Source organism: Meleagris gallopavo, chromosome 15 (assembly GCF_905368555.1).
Source record: "Meleagris gallopavo chromosome 15, MGAL_WU_HG_1.1, whole genome shotgun sequence".
Classification (NCBI taxonomy): domain Eukaryota; kingdom Metazoa; phylum Chordata; class Aves; order Galliformes; family Phasianidae; genus Meleagris; species Meleagris gallopavo.
In genome coordinates, this window is record NC_139418.1 from 10,784,523 (window position 1) to 10,811,752 (window position 27,230).

General features: G+C 42.1%; 1 protein-coding gene and 1 long non-coding RNA gene across 26 annotated transcripts in view; one reads left to right on the forward strand and one right to left on the reverse strand.

The window, feature by feature from the left end:
• Window positions 1–22,870, reverse strand: part of LOC104913264 (uncharacterized) — a 351,168-nt gene extending 328,298 nt beyond the window's left edge. For all 24 annotated transcript variants that reach the window (XR_014886512.1, XR_014886494.1, XR_014886500.1 and 21 more), the window contains exons 1-2: window positions 21,810–22,870; window positions 21,416–21,518 (exon numbers count right to left, since the gene is read on the reverse strand). This is a non-coding gene — a long non-coding RNA (uncharacterized LOC104913264). The remainder of the gene's footprint in view (window positions 1–21,415; window positions 21,519–21,809) is intronic.
• A 98-nt stretch (window positions 22,871–22,968) lies between these two features.
• CLINT1 (clathrin interactor 1) overlaps window positions 22,969–27,230 on the forward strand; it is a 47,039-nt gene continuing 42,777 nt past the window's right edge. The window contains exon 1 of one of the 2 annotated variants that reach the window (XM_085236311.1): window positions 22,969–23,108. In XM_085236311.1, coding sequence (XP_085092437.1) covers window positions 23,068–23,108 — 41 coding nt within the window. In that variant the 5' untranslated portion in view covers window positions 22,969–23,067. Of the gene's footprint in view, window positions 23,109–26,953; window positions 26,977–27,230 lie in introns of those variants that run through there. The other variant, XM_085236312.1, reaches the window with a different exon arrangement.

Below are 27,230 nucleotides of genomic sequence, written 5' to 3' on the forward strand. Positions count from 1 at the left end.
ATAAGGTGAACAACTGAGTCAGACATATTTCTCATGCTGAAGATCTTTGTCATGATTCCCATTTCTATCTTGGCACAAGAAAAGTTGCCCACTGGCCTCCCTCCTGCACAAGCCTATTCAGCTCACTAAAACAGCAGAAAATTAACACTGCATAAAGAGAAGAGCCACTAGCTTCTGCTAAGTTGATCTCTGAGCCACCAGCAAGTGTGAGGGAACATACAAGCAGAGGCTGTGCAAGTCCCAGCACAGACCAGCTTAAGCTATTGTGAAACCTTGCCCCAAAAATTCTCACTTTTCCAACAAACCTGTCTCCAGTGCTAGGAGGACCAGCCCTCTTGCATCACACAGGTTTAGATCAGTTCAAGATGACTGTGAAACCACTCCCTGTGTGTAACTAACTGCTTTTCTGTGGTTTCCAGAATCCATCATGAAGATCAGTGTGACTTGGTTCAAGAGCTGTACAAACACACAACCCAACCGCACTGGGAGCGGGGCAGCACCTTGCATCCAAGCAGAGCTTCTAGCACAACCAAGGCTTTACCTACGAATCAAACTAGTTACAAACAAAGAAATGAAGGAGGTTAACCCACATGTCAAGGAAGAGGAACAAAGGAATCCAACTTAGGCGGTTTATTTTTCAAAATAGTTGGCATTTGTGTCATTACACAACAGGGTTTGAGGCACAGAATTATTGAAAGAGAGAACCTTGTGCCAAACTGCTCAGATGAACCTTCAGCATCCTTCAGCACTGGCAACATTTATTGCAAAAAACCATATTCCTTTAAACATATTTTTATTATTAATTTGTGGAAAAAAAGGTTTTCTTCCCTCTCTATATCCCTCTCCCAGTATTTCTTATCTGGGCACTGAGGAAACAAAAATAATGATAATGTCTCCATCATCATTTTAGTTAAAAATTGAAAAAAGAATAATTGCGAGGATTTATGAGAAATAAAAATAATCCTTTCAAATTGCCTGAAGTGAAGGTCTGAAAAGGTATCTTTTTTTTTTTTTCCCCACAGAAATGTCTGTATGAGATGATGCAATATAATGTACAATAAGCCTTCCAGAAATCAGAACTAGGTTTGAATCTCACCTGTACTGGCAATAATAAGGAATAACCAGCATGCACTGGCCATCATAATATCTAACACACCTGGCATTCACCCTGTCACAAAGTATAGAGATTTTGTCTAATACTGAAACAAAACAGCATCGTTGTTAATTAATCTTATTTGATGTTATAATAAAACTGATTTTTTTTCAGATGATTTTTTTTATGTATCAGTGAAGGATTATAGTCAGAGCAGGATCTTATTTATAGTTTCCAATAACTTACACTAAAATGTAAAACAGTACTTACAGATATCAGCTGCAATATCTGTCTGAATACCAAAGATAGTTATAAGGACCAACGCTATTACAGTGCATAGGAAATGAATCTGGAATGATGAGACCCTTCAGATAAATTATCACATGGCATTTTAAAATTACCTTCATTTCTCTTTTTTGGATCATCTTAATCGTTTTGTCATCTCCACTGGGTAACAAGGACTACAGGAAAGGCAGTTCATGGGATCACATGGCCTTCCCTCAGAAAACCTCTACAAGCCCTGAGTTTCTTAATCCTTTAACCTTCTCTTATCACAGTAATTCCTGTACTGCAAACACCTGGGCTGTTTTCATACTCATTACTGATAGTTGTGTAAAACAAGAGATGCCAATGACACACCCACATATTCACTATTTGAAGAGCTAAGCCATTTTTTCCCCCTAACAAATGAAATTTCTAAAAAAAAAAATTTGAAGCAGAGGGATAGATAGATAAGAATGTGGAAGAAGAGCAAACAAAATAGTGTCATATTGCTAGTGATTTGCAAATAGAGGATTGCTTTGATCTGCCTCTTAGAAACTGAAATTTAGACATTGGCAAAAGTAGCAGACAGGTTTTTTTTATAGGCAAAGTTACTACTCCTGTCTAAAGTCAAGGCTATGGTGTTACATTTAGTTTTTACCCTACTGGAAAAGATACGAAGGTTGACATAGAATCATAGAATCTTTGAGTTGGAAGGGACCTTTAAAGAGCATCTGGTCCAACTCCCCTGCAATGAACAGGGACACCCACAGCTCCATCAGGTGCTCAGAGGCCTTCAAGCTTGACTTTGGGTGACAGGGCACCCATCACTTCTCTAGACAACCTGTGTCAGTGCCTGACCACCCTTATTGTAAAAAATTTCTTCCTTATATCTAATCCAAATCTCCCTTCTTTTAGTTTGAGATCATTCCCCCTAGTCCTACCACAACAGACTTTGAAGAGTCTGTCCCCCTTCCTTACAGCCCCCCCTTTAGATACTGAAGGCCACTCCCAGGTGTCCCCAGAGCCTTCTCTTCTCCAGGCTGCCCAGCCCCAGCTCTCAGCCTGTCCTTGCAGGGAGGATGTTCCATCCTTTGGATCATTTTTGTGGCCCTCCTCTGGATGCACACTATCAGGCTCACATCTCTCCTGTGCTGACAACTTTCACATCTGGTTGTAGTACTACAGATGAGGTCTTACCAGTGCAGAGCACAGGGGCAGGATCAACTCCCTTGCCCTGCTGGCCCTCTTTGTTTGATGCAGCCTAGGATACAGTTGGATTTCTGGGCACATTGCTGGCTCATGTCCAGCTGCCACCCACCGGTACCCTGGAAATCCTTTTCAGCAGGGCTGTGCCTTACATCCCCCAGCTTGTACTCGTAGCAGGGGTTGTCACGACCCATGTACAAGACCTTTGTTATCCTCAGAGTATTCAAGTTATGGCCATAGTGAATGGCCGTATGGATAAATGAAATCACAAAATCACAGAATCACAGAATTGTAGGGGTTGGAAGGGACCTCTAGAGATCATCGAGACCAACCCCCCTGCCAAAGCAGGTTCCCTACACCAGGTCGCACAGGTAGGCGTCCAGGCGAGACTTGAATATCTCCAGAGAAGGAGACTCCACAACCTCCCTGGGCAGCCTGTTCCAGTGCTCCGTCACCTCACCGTGAAGAAGTTCTTACGCACATTGGTGCGAAACTTCCTGTGCTGCAGCTTATGTCCGTTTCCCCTCGTCTCCACGTACCACTGAAAAGAGACTGGCCTCACCGCTATGGCCGCCACACCTCAGATATTTATAAACCTGGATCAGGTCCCCTCTCAGTCTTCTTTTCTCAAGGCTAAACAGACCCAGTTCACTTAGCCAGGATCAATATTTTTCTGTCATTCACAAGCAAAGTTTTAATGAAGTTATACTACAAAGAAGTACTACACCATGTGTCTGGCTCAGGGAAGAGTAAGCAATAATTTTTCTTCTATTCATCTCAGACTGTGACGCACATGTGAGATCAGACCACCCCATTGCTTTGATTGGCTCAGGCTCGCAGAGCCAACTGAAGTCCGAGCTTCAAATAGCTGGAGCACATACACTTAGACATTGCTCTTTAAAAAGATGCACTCTGAGCCTCATCTTTGCTCCGTAATAGTAGCCTCACTGGGTTTTGGTAAAGCCAATCTCCGAAACTTTTACAAATGTAAATATCATACAGGGTTGAAAATTGTAGTTATTGACATTCTTCATCACAGTTACAGTAATTGAACAACAAGCTCAGCAGGCTCCCCTTAAATGGTTTAATGGCTTATTATGTCTCCAGGCTACCAATCTATCTCTTTCTCCCCATATTTCAGTCATTCTTATGTTTGCAGCTGACATAAAATCACTTTTTTTTTTCTTGTTACAGTATCTTTCTTTAAACAAGCCAACAAGAACATGCTGTAAATGAGATACAACATCACAGTGTGGCCATCCTAAGAACACATGTTCAATAAATATGTAAATCAGTTTAAGTACATTTCTCCTTATGTGGGAGAAGGTATGGGAGTATGGTCAAGTATCACTGTAATTATCTTCTCAGTGGAAAACAATAACACTCCAAGGAACCAAAGAAAAAGAGAAAGGAAGTAACTAAAATTAACCTTTTTTTTCCTTAAAAATTGGGAATTTCTTACGCCTTTGGTCACACTCAGTGCACAAGAACCTCACCTTCAAAGTGCAACAGACTGGAGTGGATACAGTGTGAATTACACACACTGAGTATAGTGAACATGAAGTATCTTCATGTTTCAGAAAACCGTGTAATCCTGAACAGCCCTACTGACTTCAAGACTGTCCTCTGTGGAGGAGCAAATACTTACTTGGAAATCTTTGCTAACGTCCGTTTCTCCATTAACAGGTCAGATTCTACTATCTACCAGTTGGCTGCAGTCATAAGGACAGTTTGTGCCCCAGAATTTAATGGAGGCCTCAAATGAATGCAGAACACCAGCAGTAGGACATGAGTAGAATACTTGCTAGTACTGCTACAGAGTAATAAATTGGGCCTGATCCTACTTTCAGATACACCACTGTAAATCCAGAGAGCTCCACACCGTTAAATGGAATTAATCCACCTTTTATTAGAGTAAATGAGCTGACTGCTGACAAATCATCTACCAAGCTGCTACTCAGAAGATTAATTCTCCTTGATATTTAAATAAATGCCTAATAAGTATTACCATCAGCACATGAGGGAACTGAGGGCAGTGTAGCAGAGGGTTGACAGTCTTCTACTTGCCATATGGAGACAAGGAAACTGCTGGTAGAGACCAAGCTGCAAGGAGACACGTCAGCTCGTGTGGCTCTGCTCAGGATGTGCAGTAGAATTTTAGAACCAAGTTTTCCCTGCCCACTGCCTCCATCTCCCCTTTTATATCACCTGGGAAGACTGTCACTTATTTGACTGGGACTGGGAACTCAGGTTTGACTCTAGCCCTCCAAACTGTAATATACTAAAAACCAAACAGTAAGATCCCATGTTGAAGGTGACAGAGGCCTTTATTCCTGAAAATCTCTCAGCAGTGACACATGAATTTGAGCACATCATTTTCAGCAATTAATACCACAGATACACCAAGTCTATAAGACAGGATAAACCAGCACTGCTACTAAAGGAAATGGCTCTTCCTTCCCCTCACCCCTATCCCACACTTCTCTTTACTCTCTCTACTAATCTCTGCCTTGTGCCAACACGAGTGGCCCCGCAGTGAACCAGATCAGGGAACTCATCCAGGTTAAAACTAACCTGGGGAAAAGGAAATTGTTTAGTTTAAACCTGGCAGAGTTCCCTGGCCTGGTTCACTGCACAGCCATGTGTGTGCTGGTGCCAGCATAGGGAAAGGAGTGGCCCTGGGCCAGGAAGGAGGAGGCAGAGGAATGGGAATGGTTGGTCTCCCTCTGAAAGAAGTCGTTGCAGGGCTGCCTTATGCCAGCTTAAAGTGTTTTCAGAAATGCGGCACATTTTTTAAATCTCTCTCTCTTCAAGGAATTTTTGCCTTCAGAGGACAAATTCTTCCCAGGATATCCCAGCCTGAGCCATCTGTGGAGCACTGCTTCTCTCTCTCCCCCACCAGCCCAATATACTGGCATGGAATTAAAGCTCTGAGAAACATGAAAGCATCAGGCCTGGGGATTTTGTGACAAATGCAGAAATGCTTCTATTTGTCAAGCCATTAGCAAAGGGGCACAGTTGGTTTGAGAGCCTTGACCTCATGCCAAGTATGCTCAGGCCTGCTGAAGGTTGCATGCCTGAATCATTCTCACTCTGGCAACTTCCACCAAGAGCCGTTCTGAGTATCTGCTGAGGGACTCAGACCAACACAGCTGACTCCAAGAAGTCCTAAGGAAGATCACTGTGTATAACCTGAACCATAGGTGTTTGCTAAAATGTGGCTTCAGCACTTTTCTGAACAGCTGGGCTCCAGCACTGCAGCTGCATTTGCCTGACACAAAGAAGGCCTGCCAGGCATGAGCCAGCTCCTGCGGGTCCAGGCAGGGCCGCTCTGTGCTGTGTGATGGCTGCCTGCGGTGCTGGGAAGCCAAACGCAGGAGCTGGGGAGTGGCTCTGGACAGCAGCAGCCTGGATTGTGCCCAGGCTCAGTGGTGGCCCTGAAGCTGGAAGCTGCAGTCCTGAATTTGGAAGAAGAAAAAATGAAGCTTCAGCTTTCTCATCTCAGGACTGGAAATGGAGGAAGAGAGGAACAAGGAGCAATACTGAGGGTGGGAGAAGGAAGAAAAGAGAAGGAAGAAATTAGTAAATCCAGAGGTGAGGAGCAAGTGACAACCAGTAGCACTGTAGCACTGTTTCAGAATGCCATATATACGGTGGCTTCCTTTGCTAAACAACCTTTACCCCAGGAGAGCTAGATAAAATCCAAAGCAGACATTGATGTCCGATAGCATAGGCTGAGCGTACCAGAGACAAAGGCAAGGCTGATATTAATCATTCAGAGTTACTGGCTTTGAACTTTGCTGATTGGTGTTCAAATCTCACAGTACAGAGCTCCAGACACTGTTAACAGCTAAGCCCAAAGCATTTCATTTTAACTAATCGTCCAAAGTTCTGAACTGATCCCAAAGGCCTTGGTCAGCAAATCTGTCTAGAAATGTCATGTGATTTGGCCTCCACTGGATTCCCAGAAATCCGTGGGCTGGAAATGCCATGAAGATTAGGCAAAAGTGAAATCTTTCTTTTAGTTTATCTAGACATATTTGTCTCTGTTCAGCAGAGCAAATACATTTGCTTTCTATATTTGCCCATCAGTTAAAGGATTTTTGGTTACTACTGCCAATTTTCAGCTGCTTCAAAGCCTGGACAATTCTTTCCTCTCTTCTGCACCATGGTATGTTTGCTGTGAGTACTGGCAAATCTCTCACCACCTTGATTCCTTGAAAAGAAACCATCACTTTATATGTTTTGGAGAATGGTTCCAGTGCCATAGCAATTCAAATAGAGCAACTGTCAAGAATGGAGCTGCCTGCTAAAAATAATCACTTCTAATTCTAGGTAGTTTCCACTCTCTGACCTTTGGTTAGATTCTGCCACTTTCACTCATGATATGAGCTTTTCTTATCTCCAGGATTTGTACTTCCATAGTACTTCACGGTTGAGATGAGGACTAAGCACTTTGCACAGCATGCATACACAGTGACAGACAACTTCCACCACTTCTGCTTTAACCAGCCCTGGACACACAGGTTGTTTCATGACTTAAGAAAGCAAGAAATGTCCTCTTCTCACTTAGTTTTGCAAGTGTGAGAACCCAGCTGTGTTACACTAACCTGCCTACCCAGAGTATACCAGCTTTCCCCCTTTAGACCAGCTGATGGAGCAGATTTATGTGAATCTGCTTTAATTTGCCTCCTGCAAAATCATCTGTATCATTTTATCCCTTCTTGCATTCATCCATCAAGCCACCCACCCACCCACCAGGTGTAGCTTGAATTCAGGACCACCTGTGGGACTTTTCTTTGGCAGAAGGGCTGGGCAGTAACCTCTGGTACGGTAGATGATGATGGGAACAGCAGTATCTTCCACCAGCACAGCTGGGTCTGTCCAAAGCTGTGTAAACTTTGACTACCCAAATCCAGTGAGTCATAAATAGGCTTCTAGGTTTTCTAGGGCTTTAGGCCTTCTCAAGCTTCGTGTCTCAGCATTTCCTTTTCCAAACAATTTTCAAAGGGCAATTTGAATAAAAAGCATTAACACTGTTGCAGTGATCTAACATGATGCAGAAAAGGCTGGTGAAGGGGAAACACGCAGATGCCCACACAAAGATCAAAGACCAAGCAGAACTCTCAAGCAGCCTAAACAAGTAACATTATCAAATTCTCCCTCAGCTTCTTTACAGCTCCTTTAAGATCTCTGGATAAGTGAAATATTCTTTGCAGTTACAGGTAAGCGATGTTGTAAAATAATGATCGTGTCAACTAGATTTTTCCCCCATATGTAGTAACTCATGTATTTGCAATTGTCAGTCAATGCAGTGTGATGTGCAACTCAAGCAGGAATGCCAAAGAAGAGATATCTGCAAGAAATGTGACTGCATTCATATACATTGACACAGATTCTGCTCTGGGAAGGGGAAATGAGCACATTTTCAAGGACATTTTCCAAATAAAATAATTAACTAAAACTCAATACAGAGAAAACACAGGAAAATAGAACTACTTGGGCAGGTTTTCCCAGCTGTCAGCTAACTTTTCCTAACTAATTAAGGAGAGAGGAGATGAAAATAAATGAAACAAATTTATGAAATGTCCCAAGTTTGATATTTACGACGTAATTCAGATGGGGGGTTATAAACCCCTTGTGAGGAAGGGGATTTGGTTCCACAGCAGACCAATCAAGACAGGCAAAATCCAAGTAAAGTGAGAATTACTGTATTCACTACCAGGAAGAGATGCAGAGACCCTATGCCTGTGCCTATCCGGTGTTGTGAGTATTGTTCAAGCCCTGTTGATGGAGTCACCAGAAAGACGTCCCTTGTTTCCTAGGGATGCTCAATCAGACTAACAGTAGAAAAGAACAGAGACTGGAAGGAATATCAACCACCCCAAGTAAAACACATCTGGAACACACTCAAGGACAACTGAAATTCCAGAGCCTTTGTTAGAGTTTGTTTGAAAATGTCTACTAAAAGAGCAGGAGACATTTAGCGGGAACTGGCTTTTTCATGGTAATATTCACTCATTATTTTGTCAAGGATTATTTCCTTTTATTCAGAAAATGACAAGAGATCTAAGAAAAATGTTGTTGAAAAGAAAAAAAAAAGTTATTGAAATATTTTCCACTGGGGAAAAAAAAAAAAAAGAAGAAGAAGAACTGTGCCATTTGCCTGCTAGCAGTCAGTGCTGCTCACCCAGCCCACCTGAACTAACCCTTGATATCTCACCTGATGCCTCATCCTCCCTGCTGCAGGCTGACCTCCCAGAGCACTGCAACTCGACCCCCTGCCTGAGATCATAGGATAAACAACCTGGCCTTTCCAGTTTGCCCAGCTCCCCAGGTATCTTGGCACAATCTCACTGACACAGGCCTTCTCACTGGTAGAGGAACTCAACTGGAAAAACTTGAGATGGTTGAGATCAGAACCAAGCATGTCAGCAAAGCTGAACTGAAAGGAATCTTGCACAATGTCTGTGTGCTCCATGTCAGGATGCAGCTAGTCTTAGTCTTAATACTCATCCAGTTTATTAGCATCAAATAGATTTAGAAAGGAAAAAAAAAAAAAAAGCAAAAAAAAAAAAAAAAAGCAGCTTGCTGTCATTCCTACACAACAATTGGCTTCTGTATATCCATATCCCATCTCCTCCTTGTAATGGTGGATCCCCCATCTCACTTGCACCTAAATGCCATTGCCTTCAGCAAGGATGTTTCTTCCACACAAGGGACAATATTGCTAAATTGCCTTCAGCTATGAAAACCCAGCATTCAGCTGGGTCTGCAAAGCCCCTGTAACTAAAATTCATCCCATTACCCTCTCAACTGCAGCTGGTATGTTTCTCAAGAGCCAGACTGAGTTGATCCCATTCTCTGGAAAAGACGCACAAGCCTTGTTGCTCAGCAATGGGTGTGCTGGGAAGAAAATCTAGCTGTGCCATGATTTCAGCAGGCATGTTTACTCTGCAGTAAAACTGAATTCAGTTGGCTACAGCCACGCCCTCTGTGGGCTCCTAATGACAGCAGACAATCCACAGTGCTGGCTGCACGGGGCTCTTGCCTGCTGTCATGGGACATTGACCTCCTTTGCTTCGAGGTATGTAAGTGGGCACTGCAGTCATGTTCAGTGTGTACTTTTTCTTTCACATTCCAAAAAACAGCTGTACTGAACTCCAAGTAAAACCAGCCTGTACAGTAGTCTGGCTCTGAGAATATGTAGATACTGAAATGATAAATAAAAGTTCTGATCAGGAGGTGCTGAAATCCTGCTGTGGGACACGTTCTCTGCCTTGGAAACAGAAAAACTCATATTTTCTAGTTACCAGGCTGGCATACAATCATATACTTTGTTATAAGGAATACAAACAGTGACATAGTAAAAAGCAGCATTTGCAAAATTACTGTTACCCTGAAAGTCCAGCTCACGCTCCCACACAAGATGTCACACACACTATGTCTCCTCACAGCCGCGGGGTTTCTTCTCTTGCACTCCATACACTCGGTGAGACATAACAGAAAGTTCTTAATCACATGCTTAAAGACTTGGGACAGATTTTTGGTTAACTTATATCGTTGTATGCAATATCATTCCCGTGTGTGTATATGGGATGTTATCCCTCTGATTAAGGACTCTGCTGACTCAGACCAAGATTTTCACCTGGAAATACGCACAGCATTTTATTATTTTTTTTTAATTATTGTCCACATTTTAAAAAATAAACATAATGTTTATATCAGCAAACTATCTTTAAACTCTGCTAAGATCAAAAAGCACTGTAACTGCCTTCTTATGTTCATACACATTTATGAAAACCCTATGAATAATCAGTATCTTGCAGCTTCAGATAATGTAGCAACCTTCCCCAGCTATCTCCTACCCGAATTATTCATTCAGACCCTTTTGTATGCTGACAAGACTTTCACCATACAGCTCTATGCATGCTAAAGCTAAGTGGACAAACAATTAGCAGGGGGTTCAAGTTTGATTTAATGAAAACTACTTCTAGGGGGAAAAGGCTTTTCATAGCTTCTGAACAGTTGTATGCACAGATGAATTTTTGGTTATTGTTTGAGTCTATGCCTGACAAGAAAAAGAGAAAGGAACAGACAGACAGAGTTAAGTAAACTCTGCACCATAGCCCATGCCTCGGCTGCTTCAGCTAAAGAAGGGAACCAAAGAGCCCTTGTACTGCCCAAAGCTGTGGATTCTCTCCAGTACCATACGGAACTTAATTCAGTTCATGGCGTGCTGAAAAGATTCCAACACTGTTCTTTGCAAGAAAACTGTAGCCCTTTCAACTGGCTAGTCACAGCCTCTGGGCTCTTATGATTTTGTTTTCTTTATTACTTTGCTGTGAGCGAGCCAAATTGTCCTTCGTCAAGTCACTTGTGTTCTTTACATGACACACAATGAAGCCAAACTGACCAATTCACAAACCCCCTGGCAGCTCTCCAGCCAAACTGCAGGTACACCAGCAATGATGAAGGCCATCGCAGCAGCTCAGTTACTCCTTCCTGACATTTCATATCCACAGCACCCATCTGGGCTTGGAGTCAAGCAGTTTTTCCCAGTGAAATTGCCTCCAAGTCTTCATACCAAAATCAGAATTTTAAGAAATGAAACCAAGTATAATAATAATTCTATTCATTAGAGCTAAGGCTTGTAACGGTACTTAGCCATGAAAAGATGCAGCCAGTGGGATTTTCAAATTGCCTAAGTAGATTACACATCTAATTCCCATTGACAGCCAATGGGAATTAGGTCCCAAACTCCCTTAGGTACTTTTATAAATCCTATTAGGTGTCTGTCTGCATCCTTGTATGCTTAAATACCTTTGTAAACCAAGGCAATAATGTGCTCCTGTGCTCCTTAGGCCGTGTTTTAGGGTTCTGATATGGCAGCTCAGGTAACAGAATGAAGTCAGTGATTCTCTCTTGTTTTGTGGATCTCAAGACTTGAGGTAGGAACTACTAATTCAGAGATTCTTAGCTACCTGTGGACATTCTGAAGTTAGAACAGTCGGTATGTGGAGGTGTGTTCAGAGGTTGCTCAGTAGTGCTGACTCGTTCCTGCTGGAGCAACTCTTAGAATCAGCTGCCCACCCCCTCAGTGCTGCTGGAGCACATCAGAGAGCCGGAAAGCTCAAGTCTTGTGGCACTGAACCAAAACACTCAAAAGTTCTTCCTCTTTATTTTATGCTGCCATAAACATAGACAGATGAGATTATAATGAAGCTGCAGCTGATGTGAGTTTTGCTGTGGCCACAGCAGTTATATGAGCTTCTGGGTGAAGTGTACGTGGAGTCTGTGCAGAGTTCTAATCAGACTAAGCTGATTCCCTAGAATAACCTTGCTGCAGTTTTTAGAAGACCACAGCCACGGTTATTCTAAGTCTCTGAGAATGCGTCCTTTACTGAAATGGCTTCATCACAACATGAAAGTAAGCAGACCAAAGTGAAACAAACCTCCACCTTCACTGGAAGACAGCAGTGTAATAACAGCACCAGTCGAACCCCCCCCAAAAAAAAGCTAGAGTAGTGGTGCTGACTATTTAGAACATAATTAACTAAACTTTACATGACATTCAGATGTTTCTTGGCTCAAATAGCAGTCTGTTCTTCTGTTGAATTCTAGGGATTCTGCAAACAATGAGAAATATTTGTTTCATGGCAGACTTGCACACTGTGTTCTTGCCACGTTGAATCATTCTATCCATGAAGGCAAATGCTCCAAAGTGCTAAAGAAACAATGTTTCTAGACAGATTTAAGAGTGCTGAGGATTCATCATCAATATAAAGCAAATATCGAGGGCTTTTACGAATAAGTTTTACAGTCCAAAGGTGGAATTTTCAACTCCCCAGAGGGATTCTTCAAAGAATGTGGACTTTTAATTTTGTTGAGATAGTATTGCTGATACAATTGCTGTAAATGCTAAATGTTCTTAGGCTCTAATTACATCAAGAAGTGAAGAACAGTCTTGAGAATGGACTTCCTCTTGCCAGGCCCTGTGGATCACCACATATTCCATTTGCACTTCCAGCTGTAGATTGAGATCAAAGCACACGTGTGATGTTTCTGAACAGTCACGTTTTGGACACAGGAATTAAACCCAGCACCCTGCTCATATCCACTCACAAAATATAAACAAAACGGTGCTGAAAGCACTTCTCTCCAGCTCTCTGTTCTGAGGCTGGGATGGTACAGACTTGGTTGTTGATGCCTGATCCTTGACGGCTGTTGCTTGACTGATACTGCCTGATAACTCTCATCTTGAGATTAGGCTCAGACTTGTCAGAGTGACAGTATAAATGGCTGCACTACATTTTCCCCTGAACATTTGAATAAGAAGTTGGTTGCTTGGCAGCCCGGAGAATCCTCCAAGCCCAAATCGCCAGCTTGCAAAGTGAAAGACAGACAGATTATGAAAAAATCTTGGTTGAGACAAAGGATGTGAAAAGGGAAGGAAAAAAAGGAGCAGCTTAGTCCCCATTATATTTTTCTTTTTAGTGATGTGGAAAAGCAGATGTCTGCATGTGCACATTGTCATGGTTTCATGATTTTTGGTTATCAGTATTCCACATCATAACATCACGTAATGCACTGGGGGTTTGACTACTGATGCTCAAGTTCCGGGTGCCTGTCCAGAGGAGAAGAAGAGCTACATTTCCCCAGGGGACTTTGCGGTCAGCGAGGAGATAGAACTCCCAGCAAGGTCACCTGATGTTCTCTTCTTTGCCTGCGCTTCTTTGCTTGCGCTTCTCCGTCTGCGCTTCTCTGCCTGCTCTTCTTCATCGGCTCAACTGGACTGCACTTCTCATCTCAGCGTTGTGGTGAGGCCGATCCACCTTCCAGACACACACTCTCTCTCTCTCTCATTATATTCTGCTGATACTATATTTAGTAAATTAGTTTGTTTCACCTCAGATTGTTGCCGCTGTTTTCAATTATTTCGGGGTCCCCTATTTATCTTTTCCGGGGGTGCGGATCCACGGATCCCTCTGCCCTTCTAGTCACGGAACCGGGCCGAACCAGCCCGTAAACCGTTGACACACATCCACCTAGTGCGTGTACAATGAGTACACAGTGGTGGAACTGGATTTCCATGTACCTGAGGGAAAATGCATTCTGAATTTTCAGGAAAAGTAGATATTTAGATATTCAATTTATTCTAGAAAAAAAAAAAAAAACCTGTCTAAAAAGACACCTCGGCAGATCTATGAAAACAGACAGAAATATTAGAGAACCATCTGGCTGGTAAAAGCAACAAAGGTTTCAAATTTGGCCATACAAAGTGGATTTATGAAACACTAACACATAATATCCCTGTTCTTAAAGCGTCCACCAGTTACTTTTGCTTACCTTTAGCAAACAACAGTTGCAGCGTTTCAGTTTCACAAAGATGTTTTTTTGTTGCAAAAACAAGTATGCGTGCAGATACATTCTAAAACCAATTGTTTAAATGCCATTAGTGAAGCTGAGCTTCATTTTTTAAACAGAAAAATAAAAATGACCCAAAATGGATATTTCTCTAAGAAGGATTTACTTACTGTCATAACGGTGGCAGTGTTGAAATCAAAAGGATGGAAAACAAAAAGTACACAGATTGTGCAAAGGATAATATAGTCTCAAAAGGAGAGAGAAGGCACCTAGAAAATACTGGCAAGGAAAGATACACTCTGTGCAGCAGCTGTGCTCCAGACACCTCCTCACTCAAATTGGAAGACTGTCTTAATGACTTTCAGTTTGCAAGCTTCTGCTTCTTACTTAATGGAGTTTTGACTGGGACTCCGAGAACTACACCATTTTACACAATCTTTTTATCGTTAAGTAGCTCCTATTGCAAGTATCACAAAAATATCACCAAATACAACAACATTCTTCATTTTTACCAAATACAAACTGCAATTGAAAAAGTCAGGTCAGATTTTCCTTAGAAGGGTTTGAGAAATTCTCTTGAATGGCATTTGCAGATTGTGTCTGTGCTCCAGAACAGCTGAGTGGCTCAGCATTTCTAACCATCTAGTTGAGGAGCCAAGCAGGTTTGCAGGGAAGTACACGTCACTTATGGAAGGTACTCAATGGCAAAAAGCTAAATAGTTTTTGAAAGATCTGATTACTGAATGCTTCCCTTTTATTGGCCGTGTGCTTTCTCCATGGTTGGATTCATTGGATGTGCAACAATAATTGAGTTCCATCCCGTGGGTGAAGTCCATTTGGTGACTTAAGTGCAGTCACTTGTCAGGATGGATTTTTCCACAAATGTACATTTTTCAAGTTTGCATGTCTTTTGTCAATACCTCAGCTCTCCAAGGGACAGCACGTCAACTTTCTGCACTCCTACATTTGACTGGTACTGAAAATCCGTCTGCTATGGTTCTCTGAAGTCCTTTTGATGGGGAAGGCTTTTTGACAACCCTGCCTCACTGGAGCTCTTACCTCTGTTTTTGTTTTGTGGGTTTTTTTTGGTGTTTTTTTTCTCCCCCCTTCCCAATAATTGAGTCTTTTCCTCAGACTAGCAGCATTCATATTCTTTTTCTCTGTTTCTGTCTTCCAAACTGGCAAACAGTTCAGAAACTGATGAAACCTAGTGAACAAGAATCTCAGAGCTGAAGGGCTTCTAATATTTTCTCTCTGAACTCAGCTTTCAGCCTTCATCCAAAAAAAAAGGAATTAAGTTCATAACACAGGGGGAGCCCATAAATAAAGCCACACCAATGGGAACAAGAGGGGAATTGAAATTGTTGCAAATGAAGAAAGCAGTAGAACTGGTGCAGAGTTAGCCAGGACACTGCATTATGGTCTTGTGCAACACACTTATTTTACTGGGTGGTACAGCGTGCAAGGCAAGATTTTAGATCCATCTAGCAATGATTCCAAGAGGAGACAGGCAGTTGGAAATGAGTATCCCTTCATTCCCAAAGCTATCTTCCAGATTAGAGAATAAGTACATGGCAGCTCATTTTCTTTTTCAGGATCTAAGAACTGAAGGACCCAGTCACAGTAAAATCAATATTGAATGAACTGTCAAGAATCTCACTAAAGAACTTTGGAACTGGAAATGATTGATGCATTTAATTCACAGTCTTTTACCTGATGGCAGCCAGGACCAAACAGTCATGAGAAAGAAGCTGTAGTAAATGTCTGTGGGATAAAGTTACCCGATGTTGCAAGAGAACGTCCACTCCAATCCTGGTGGATCAAGTCTGGTCTTGTAAACATTGCTTGAAAAATTTGCTGTTAATTTATAGCAATTTATTCCATCTGTCCTCAACCTAGACAACAAACCTCATCAGTTCCACATTTTATACTGATTTTGCTCTTTCAACGTACCTTTTAATTCATTAAAATCTCTGTAGATTTTTTGCTGCTGATTGTGCTTGTGGTTTGCTTTTAAAAAATACTAATAGTCAACAGCAGCTTTTAAAGCCTTAGTTCTGTAAAACAACGTGAAACATAACAACCACATTTCAAGCAGCAAACTGAAATAGAAAAGATGAATGATGAAGGAAGTCTTGGAGAAAAAGTTGCAAATGCACCATTTTTCTTCTCTTGAGAGAAGTTACTCAGGTAGGAACCTTTCATTACAGGGCTTATTGTCCTGTGATGTATATAAATGCATGAAATATAAATGATGTATATAAATGAAAGAAGCTCATTAAACTGCCTTTTTTTTAAATTTTTTTTTACATAGAAAACATTTTTTTAACATAGAAAAATCAGCAGTTCTTTGTTTCATTCTCTCACTTGAAGACCAACTCATGAAACATTGCCACAGCACTTTCAATTTCCAGCAAAATAAAAATCTGAATAATTTTTGGCTCTTAGAACATTATTTTATTTTCATATCTCTTTTCTTTTTTTTTTTTTTTTTTTTTTCGTAGTTTGCATCCATGACAATGTGCACAATGTGTATGCATGACCTCTGAGACAACAGGCTGCAGAGCTGTAACCAGCCATGTTCTACTGGCTTATCAAACACCAGCTGCCCTGGGCCCTGGCTTGAAGACCACTCTGATTTGCCATTTCCTTTACTTGTTCAGGGCTATTTGGCAGTGTCAAAGGGGAAAAATGACAGCTCTGTCCCCTCATATTTCACATGTGATGGAAAACTATAGTAGGGCTTTGAAAAGACATGTAAGACTTTTATGATATTGGTGACTACATGTGAGTAGCCAGACCAGAAAGAAATGAGGCTTTTGGTGAGCAATGAAGGAAGTTTGTTTTGGGCCTTTTGTTGAATTTCTGTGAGTTTAAGAATGAATGAATTCACTCAGAAGCAGGAAAATCAGTCAAAGTGCTTTTCAAGGGGATTCCTAGATATCTAATTGAATTCCTACTGCAGCCTTACCCAAAACAGGAGCATTAATATGGTATATCTCTACAAAGCTGTGCATTTTTACAAGACATATAACTTCATATCCTTAAGTCTGCCACCCCTCTATCTAATTCCTTTGAGATTGGCTGTTGAGCCCCACAGTACCACAGATGGACTGAGGGATACCAATACACAGACAGCAAGATCTCATAAACTTTGTATTCTTAGGAAATCAGGCAAACAAGACCTCTCCGGGTTGGGATCTGGCAGAAAGCTGTGTGCCTTGGACTATGGTCAAACTGACAACATAACAAATGGGAACATTTACTGGTTGCAGGATACCAAGAATTGTGACCTCACCAGTCTGGCATGTGCTTCTGGTTCAGCCCTGTTCTGCTACCAGTTTTCTAACTCTGGCCACTGTCACAGGAATTTTGGAACTTGAAATGCAGAATGCTGCTAACCAAGGCAAATCTGTCAAGGGCTGACTGTTACAAAAAGCAGACAGTCTGTCCTTTTCTCCGCCTTCTGTATAGTTTAAATGCTAGAGTGAGCTAGATTTTTGTCAGTGGACAAAAAGAACTTGCTGGAACAGCTGTATAACAGCGAACACCAGCAACAATCCAGGGTAAGATTCGTAGCATACACTGGAGCTAAAACCATAGACTGAAGAATCTGGTGAAAAGTTTCTGGAAAAGATGGAAGAGAACCATCAGAGGATCAGTTCTCAAAATCCAACTCCTAAATTGCCATTGGAAAGTACCACGGCCAATTAAAGGAGGTTTTTAGGGGCACGACAGAAATATCTGTAACACCAGGACAACGGTCAGAGCATTATTTCCCCATAATTCATACTTCCAACAGGGGGAACATATTTTCAAAAATACGGCCCCAAAACCTCCCCAAGAAAAATAACAGATAATGGCACATCATCAGGAAGGAAAGCTCAGAACATCCAATATCAGCCATAAGTTCTCAATCCCCAAACCCCACATTTTCTTCCTAATTTAATAACCCCACCAATTGCTAATCTGAGAGAAAATGAGAAACCAAAAAACCCCAAGTCACTCTGTTCAGAAGTAGAACAAGCAAAGGCTGCTTCCTTGGGGACATTTGTATCATTTATTGGTTTGATAATTAAATTGTAGTATTTTGGCATCAGGAATTCACCTCTTTCTGGACATCAGGGAATCCACAACAAAGAGTCAGAAGAATTTACTGCTTATCAGGCAAAGGAGAACATGGAGAAGAGAACCTTGACCTTAAATGCTTGCTATTAAGGGTTAGCTCAGCTTGTATTCCTTCCTGAGGAGCAGTAGAGATAAGGTCCCTACTCTGTCATCTGTTTTCAAGAAACTTGTAAGAATTTTGCATAAATATGTAATTCTCTTTGAGAACTAACCATCTCTGCCTCATCTAAGTGAAAGGCTCAACTCTTTCAAAAGATTGTGACGAAACAGAGTGAAATCCATGTACCCATGGCATGGCATCAACATTTTTTTTTCCTTCAGGCTAGAAAATAAGGCAATTCTAGGGCTGAACTTAGACTGACACTAACATTCCATACAGCCTCCTGCAGGGACTTTCTGTAGGGAAATGCCAGTGTTATCTTGACAGAAGAAGTTGCCAGCGTGGCAGTTTTCCTTCCTTTCTTCTAAGACAAGTCCTACATTTACCTTGCACTCCCACTTCTACAAGCATAAAAGGAGCAGCTCTAGTTGTGGTTGCAAAGCTTAAAATAGGATCTTTTTCACTTCTCAGAAAACTCTGAAGAAGTTTGCTACCTGCCATGCTATATTCCATTATAGTGAATCAGGTCCTGGACATGGAAGTGCTGTTAGTAAATGTGTGTACCACATCAGAGTAAGCAGAAGGAGGACAATTTTAGAAGGAACGCAGTTAGAATAGCATATATAAGTACCATATTCTCCTTTTTACTCTTGCCACACTTTCCACAGGGGGAAATCATTGCCAAAATCCCATTTCTGCCTGCACACTGAGACTCTTCATTTCACTTGAGTGTGATAAATGCTCAGGCACTGAGTGAGAGAAGCTTCACAGGCAATTTTACAGCCATGAAAGTGACTGGAGGATTTTGCCATTTTTTACCAGAAGCAGAAACACTGTAACAGCTTACCTAGTGACCTTCTGTTTGTAACACGGTGCATTTGTGCATATGGGATGTGTTACACAAAGACAAAACTGGATTCGGAGAAGCTGCAATTGTTCAGAGAAGCCTGGTACACAAACCAGCCTACAAACACAGAATGTTATTTCAACATTCCTTCTGCCCTACTGACTAATTCTTAAAACAAACATACTTTACAGAATTCAGAATTCAGATGTGTAAGTGGGCAAAAAGTGGATCTTTATGAAATCATGAAAATAAATACTGCTTTAAATGAGAAGTTTGTCTCTGCCACTGCCTCCCTTGCCCCAACATTATTATTATTTTTTTTTACATTCCTTTTTTTCCCTCACTTCAATAGTAAATTAATCACTGATTTGGGCATTTCTCTGCAAAGCATTAATATGGTTGAAATTAACAACAGTATTGCTCTCCAGGCATTTGGAGCATGCAAGACTTTTTGTGCACCAAATGGCCCATATTAACTTTTGGAATAGCCAGGTGCAAACCTGTACTGCAATGTTCAAATATTTCAATTTCTCTAACTGCTTCTCCTGTAATTGATGGCTCAGATTATAATAAAGTACATTTCCTCCACATGATATATGTTGCAAGTACTACCTGCTATACTGAATATTGCATTGATTTGAAACTGCATTACCCTCTATGTATACCGATCAGATCTTTCTTTTAAAGGAACTACTTATGCACCAGAAAGTGTCTTCACATCATTCAGAAATTATACATATGCTCATGCACTTTGTCAGTAGCTGACAGAATGGGGATGGCAGAATTACTGTCAGTCATGTTGCATTCAATCTTACATAAAGACCTGCATTTTACTATACCCTAAAATTGACAGTAAATGCCAGTCGTCTCTCCTTGCCCCATTACTGCATCCAGACATAGCTTGTAATGCTTAAAAGATCTGCACCTTCATCTTAACTGCTTTTAAATTCTAGCTTCATTCTCTCTTTCTTTTGTATGTACTGTTATTCTCCTATCTGCAACTAAAATACTTTATTTTCCCCTTTTCCCTGAAGTGTACGATTAGAGCAGGTTGTAATTTTTCTCGTGGAAACAAAGATTTGTAAGACATAAACACACAAATATACCATATCCTGATGGTTTACTGACTCATAACTGTCTCAGTCCAATTGTCAGTTCTGATGGGAAGAAAGGGAAGAAGGGGCGGGATGATTTGGGGACATGTGCACCTTCAGGTGTGGCTGGAGTCTGGACCTGATAGCTGCCTCTTGCAGCCCATAATAAGTCAGCAGGTCTGTTCACTTAGAACTCTGTGAACTCCTTATATCTGCTCAAGGAAAACACTGTACTGAAAATAACATCAATTTCATTGCACCACTACAGAACCTGAGAACTTGCAGCTTACCAGAAATACATTTAGAAATTTGCATCTGATCCAACATGAAATGAAGCCAAATTTAAAAATAACAAAATTTCTAGAAAATCAGAAACATTGTGCTTTTGAAAGCTCCAGTTGTAATACTTTATTTATTCTTTAAACTGAAATTATAAATGTATTTTCATAATCCTGGAGATCAACATCCTTACTTTATTTATAGAAACAATGAAGGGCGGACGAGTCTTCACCCAGCTTGCTTTTCCTGGTGTTAGAATATGAAATCAAGGATATGTCTCCTCCCAGTCTGTGATGGAAGAGAGCACAACAGTGGGGACAGCAAAACTGATGCTGTGTTCAGATAGACAACAACCACAGACAAATGATGGGTGTGCTGCAGATTACAGTATCAGCTCAGTGTTCAGCAGTGCTCAAAAAAAGCAGACTGTGTTTAGAACTGTTATAAAGTGAACCAAGAAAAAAAAGACATAAAACAAAACTTGGCTGTTTGCATCTACAATACTATATACAGTGCTGCTTCCTCTTCTTCCATTTCAGAAAAGATTGAGCAGAATCGAGAAGCTATGGCACAATTTCTGATCAAGGAGAAAATGTGTATACTGCAAAGTCTTCGGCACAGTGAAAAAAAGTGTGCTAAAAGGTCCAAAGATCTTAAAATTCAGAGCTGACAAGGAAAGGAGTAGCAGGAAATTATTATACACTATTTCCCATAACATTTGTACTAGTAATACTTTAAAGCAGATAATTTAAAATACCCAAAAAGAAGTGTTTTTCAGCACTACACACAATAGTTCAATGTAGAATACATCACCACAAGGTATGTTGTGTAAGCCAGTCTAAAAGGATTCAAAAAGCAACCAGGTAAATTTATAAAAGCAAGTCCTTCCAGGATTCCTAAACAAAAGCTGTAAGATCAGTACTCCAGAACCAAGCCACCAAAGCACAGAAAACTGAAAATGAGAAAGATATATCTTGGGACTAATCCATCCACATTCACCAGTTCTTGCATTATTCACATAAACATGTAGTACTTACTGTTAGTGAGAGGATGCTGCACTTGATAATCCATTCAAGATGTTCTTATATTTGATTCCCTTTCTGAACTGAGATGTTCAGAAGACAGAAGGTGTGAAAGTACCTATGTAAAAAGTGATAGAGGGATGTCAGAAAATGGGCAGGTGATCAGCTGCTTAGCTTTCCTGATCAGTTCAAAGAGCTACCAACTATCAAAAGAGTTGACTGTTACTTGACCAGTAAGCTGCAATCCATCTTTTTCATGTGGTCACCTTAACCAGTTAAACTAAAAGGCAGATGCTTATATGTCGCTCTTAGGTAAAGTTTACAAATAAATATTGTAGTTAGAAAAAAAAAAAAAACACAAAAAGAAGAAATAGATATCAAGAATATAAAAAATAAATTATGGACTAACCATGATACCCAGGCACTCTGCTTTGTCCTGTGACTTGCCAACAGAAGTAGCCAACAAATTTCCACTTCTCTTGAGAAGAAAATCTTCCGTCATGTATGTTCATTCAAAACTCAAATTGAAAACAAGTTGATAGAGAATGAAAGTGAACGTATGTAAAGAAATCATCTCAGAATCCTGATCATAATGTCACTTAACAGATTTCACTCCTTTAGTTCCATGCAAGGAGCTGCAATGCCTGTTCACTGCTCCACATAGGCAGTATTTAAAGACGGTCTTCAATGCTTGGTGAAAACTCTCTACCTGGTGAAACCAGGGCACATGTTAAATCAGTTAATATTCCTGAGGAAGCCTTACTGTACATGATTCTCCCCTGGGTTTCTGTCAGTTCCTGGTCTTTCTGGATCAGAGCATCCCAGGTTCCTGTGCATGCTGTGCTCAGATGGACTGTGCTCCTTCAGCCAGTGCACGTGCCTCACCCTCCTGTCTGCTTTCCTATCTTATCGTTCCTCTTCTGGAAATCCTCTTGCAGGCCTTCAGGTGAACCCGGCAAGTTCACTTTAAACTCAGGGAAGGCGGTGACCAGTAAAGAAACAGACAGAATTCTACTTCGTAATGAGCTCCTTATGTCCAGTCAGGCGTGACTTTGACGCCTGTATTTTGCGGTTTAACAGCAGTTTGTACAGACCTTTCCCACCCTCGTGCCCCACGTGGCAGCGAGGCGATCGCTGCCCACAGCTTTGGTGCTGCGGCGGTGTGAGGGCGGGGCGGGTCTGCGCTGCGGCTGCTCCCTAAGCCAAAGAGAGCACAAAAACTCGGATCCACCGCGCTGTATGATAGTGTTTTCTGGGGTGTCGGGGACCGGCAAGGCGAAAGGAGGCGAAGGGAGGTGACGCGAGGTGAAGTGACACAGCCACGCTCCTATGGGAAGAGCCGCGCACTACGACTCCCGGCAGACCTCGCGCGCAGATGCGCCGCTCCGCGCCCAAACGGCGCGCGGTTCCCGGCAGGCTTCGCGGGGCCGCTCGGCTTCCCCGGCCCGCCCCGCCGACAGACAGACTACATTTCCCAGCAGGCGCTGCGCTGCAGGACCCTCCATTTCCGGGAGCGGCGCCGCGTCCCTCGGTTGGCAGAGGCGGCGGCTGCCCGGAGCGGGCCCGGCTCGGCGGCGCGGCGGCTGCCCGGAGTGCGGCGTGCGGAGCCTCCCGGGATCGGCGGCAGAGGGCGGCGAGACCGAGGAGGTCTCCAGACGATCGGCGCCATGCTTAACATGTGGAAAGTGCGGGAGCTGGTGGACAAGGCGTGAGTACGGCGGGGGCCGGGCGGGCGGGGCGGGAGCCCGGGGCGGCTCGGTCTCGTCTCCTCAGCCGGGCCCGCTCTCCCCCCCGTCTCCCCTCGCAACATGGCCGCTGCCCCTCCCCCTGCTGAGGCGGCCGCCTCGCACCCGTTCCGTGCCCGGCCGACCCGTGCCCTCGCCGCCGTCCCTCCCCGCTCCCGGTGCGGGCCCGGTGCCGTCTGCCCGCCTCCTGGCGAGGCCTGGCCGCTCCGCTGAGCAGCGGCGGCTTCCAGCCAGCTACCCTCTGGCCTTCCCATTATGGCAGGCTGCCTTCCCTGCCGGGCTCCTCGAGGCCTTCGCGCTCCCGGCGAGCTGCATTTCCCCTTTAGGTGCTCTGCTTTATCTGTCGAGGTCTGGGGACTGCGTGCCTCTTTGAGCCGTGAACCCTCAGTGTCGGCGTGTGCTGCTTTGGGCACGGGGAAAAATCGGACAGGAGGAGGGAGGTGTGTGAGGAACCACCTGTATGGCAGGGAGTGCTTCCAAAGCTGCCACGTTCACAAATCCTTTCCCTCCTTCCTGAGGCCCGGGCCCTGCTGCAGTCACCGGCACCCCTGGGCCTCTAGGAGGTGAAGCGTGATAGAGGATAGAGGTGCAAAATGCACCATCCCAATCATTACATTTTTTAGTATTTCAGATATTTGCAATGTTTACTTGCTGGTGGTTACCCTGCTCGTGGTGTTGCTGTGATGTTATCGCTGTGTTTTGCTGTCACTCTTTAAAGTCTTCCACGAGGGAGAAAAAATTGCTGTAGTAGGAAGAACGTAATGAAGATCACATTTTGCCTCCTGAAATAATATGTATTTAGGGGGAAACTAGGAGTGCTTTTCCATTTTATGTCCATCCAATTGTTAACTTCTTATAGGAGTCATTTGCTGAAGTTCTGCAGATGATTACATACTGGACGAGTCTGTGTGTTGTAATCATGTCTGGGCCTACAGGTGAAACAGCAAATCCTTCAAGAAACGTCTAAACAGTTCTTAACTGTTTTGCGTTATATGGAGTAACCCATAGAGGCCCATCTTGAGTTCTAGGACTGAAAATAATGCTTCCAGGGAACGTTGAGATTTGTGTATGTCCCTCAATTTGTCTAGTAGTAGCATTGTGACACTGTCACTATGTTAAAACTGTTTACTTTCAAGAGTATTTTGTAAGTTATTGAGCCTGACAGTGCATCACAATCTTTGCTGGAAAATGCAGTGGATTTCCAAACTAAGCGTAAGAAGTGAATATTTCAAATAATCAAAATGTTTGTTAAGTAAACCTCAATTTCAGGGAATAACATGGTCCAAATAAAGAAGATTGTGTGTTTAGAAAGAGAGGGGGTGAAGCGCAGTGCCTGGAGAGTGAATGGCATTTAGAGATGTCAAAATCAATAGTCTCATTGTGCGTGGTGTGGATTTGTCATAATGTCTTCTGTCTTAAAGGCAAAATTACAATCATGAACTTAGAAAATCCTCTACAAAGGAGACTAAGGGATGTTATCTCATCAATAACTGCTGATCTTGAGTCAGGACTGTACTGGACTTGAATTAGAATGTCTCTTTCTTTAAAAACAGTATGATTTATTGGGTTTTTGAAAACATACAAGAAGACTGAAATGTTGCTACTTCAAACTTTAATCTCTTTGTGGTTCCTGTTACCTTTACCTATTGGTTCTGCATTCTGCTGACGCTTATCATCTTGGTATTTCAATTTGCTTATCTGTCTCTTAGCTTTATTTGGGCCTTAGGTGGCTGAGGGCTCTCCTGAATCACAGAGATGTCATGGTGAAGGACCTGTATGAAATGTTTTTCAGGGTTTCAAAGTTCAGTAAGCCACAAAACGTAGTTAACCTGCTATTAATTTTGTCAGCCTACTTCAACAAAAAAGTTTATAATGGTATGTAACTATTAGATTTAAATTGGCCTATGATGTGACAAAATGCTTTATATTTTGTTCCCATTTGCTAATGTTGCTGTTCTTAGTTTTTAATTTAACTCCACACCTTCAGTATTGTGTACCTCATTCAGTTGTGATTAAATGGTAATAACTCATTTCTTTTTGGGATTTTTGAAGACCTTTGGGTCTTAAACCACATCACTAATAATGCTTCTCTGTGCCTAGTAAAATTTTCTTGTCATAAGTTTTATTTTTTCAGTTTCTGATTTAATGCCAAACGCTTTCTGCTCCAGTTTCTTGCCAGGTACTGCGTGCAGCAGTGAGTGCAGGAACTCTTCAGATGTGTGGGATAAGACTGAGTTTCTGACTGGTTAGTTTGCAGCTTAGATGGTGTAGATCTAAACTTTTTTTTTTTTCCTGATGGAATAAGTTCTGTTTCACATTTATTATGTGAGTAACTTAACTTTAGAAGGCAGCTTTTCACTTTTTCAAAACGTTCACTCGTATGGTTTCTTTTTTCTGAGTAGGTCGAAGCTAAACTGGAAAGTAATCTGTACAAATGCAGCCCTCCATGGTCAGCTTGTTCCTTCTGCAACTGTAAACTTGGTTCAGATGACACGTTTCTGGTGGCTCGGTAAAAGTCCAGGGTGGTGCTTGAAGTAAAATTAGTGGGTGAGCTGGCATTTCTGAGTCACTGCTGAAGTAATGTGCTGGGCTTTTTGTTGAATTCTGTGTTGTCATAGACTTAGGTTATGTTTGCAGAAGAGAGGTGCAGCCATCACAGGCCAGGCACTATGTGCAAAAGGCAGCCAGTTTTTCTGACCTAGAGAGCTGCATACCAGCATCTTAACATGACAGAGTGCAGAAGCACGCATGCTTTGCATAGCTGGTAGGAGTGTGAGCTCTAAGAACATTCTGCAGCTGAGAAGTATGCTGGTCACCTGCTGTGCCTCTGCTCTGTTGCATTATGGGTTTTGCAGCCTTGTCTTTGAATGACTGATAACAGCAGTCCTGAATGTTCTGCAGCTCTCATAGCAGTGTTTGCGTTACTCCATTCCTGCTCTGAAGTAACTCTGTGGTTGTGATGCAGCTTGGATGTAAGCATTACATACAAACTGTGTGTGAGCTGCATGAGCCTTAGGATCTGCAAGCTGACCAGTACTGTGTAGAAGCAGATTACACTTGAATCGTCCAATTTCTATTGGTATAAATGCATCAGTATTTTGAAAATCAAACCAGCAAAGCCCAATCAAGTGTCTGTACTATCAATAAACAGCTGCACGGGCAAAAGGAGTTGCAATTCTACTTCTGGAGTCCTGGATATTGAAATCTAGAGTATTATGCAAGTTGGCAACTTCCTTTTTTAATCTTGTTAGACAAGTATGTTTTGTGCTTTGCGTTCCTTGTAAAATTTCTGGGGGAGTTTTACAAAGAAAACTCCATGGCGTTTTTAAAAGAAAACAAGGAATATTCAGAAACCTTTTCAAAGTAATTTTTAAGTGGACTGGAGCAGGAAGATTAGCTTGGTCTTGTAGCCAGGTGAAAAATAGGCCATCGTATCTTTCTTTGGTTTTTTAAATTCCCTTTTCCTAAAGCAGGATCTCTTGATTCTTATTCTCCTGAAAGGTTACTGTACACTGCTAATGTGGCACAAAATTCTTTTACTTAAGGCAGAGGACAGCATTAAAGCATATAGAGTTAGCTAAGATAGTTGGTTGTCTCATAAAAGTAACTCCTCTATGAGTATGAGGTGTGATTGTAACTTAGTGTTTTTGCCAACTGGTTTCTGTCACAAATATGTAGGTCACAGTGAGTTTAAATTGTTGTTTGTGTTAAGATGTGATGATTTTGTAGCAATTTTGTTGGAAACTATTACTTTTTTAGCTTTTGTGATCTGTTAAACAGGTAACCTCAGAATGTGAGAGCTCGTTTTAAGCACGTACCACACATGGAAAGGTGAGAAACCATCTAAATAATAACAGGATTAAAAGGATAGGTCTGCGTAATCCAAATACTCCCTTGAATTTAAGATGGGTGAGAATGTTGTCACTGAGTTTTTGAGCTTCTAGAATGTATATGGAAGAGGAGAGCCTGTGCATTTCTTGTCAGCATTAGGAACATGACATCTGCCATCTCTCTGATTTTATTCTTTTTTCTTTCCGTCTCCCTCTTCTATTTCAGTTGTTTGTCCCCATAGCCAAGTCCAAGCT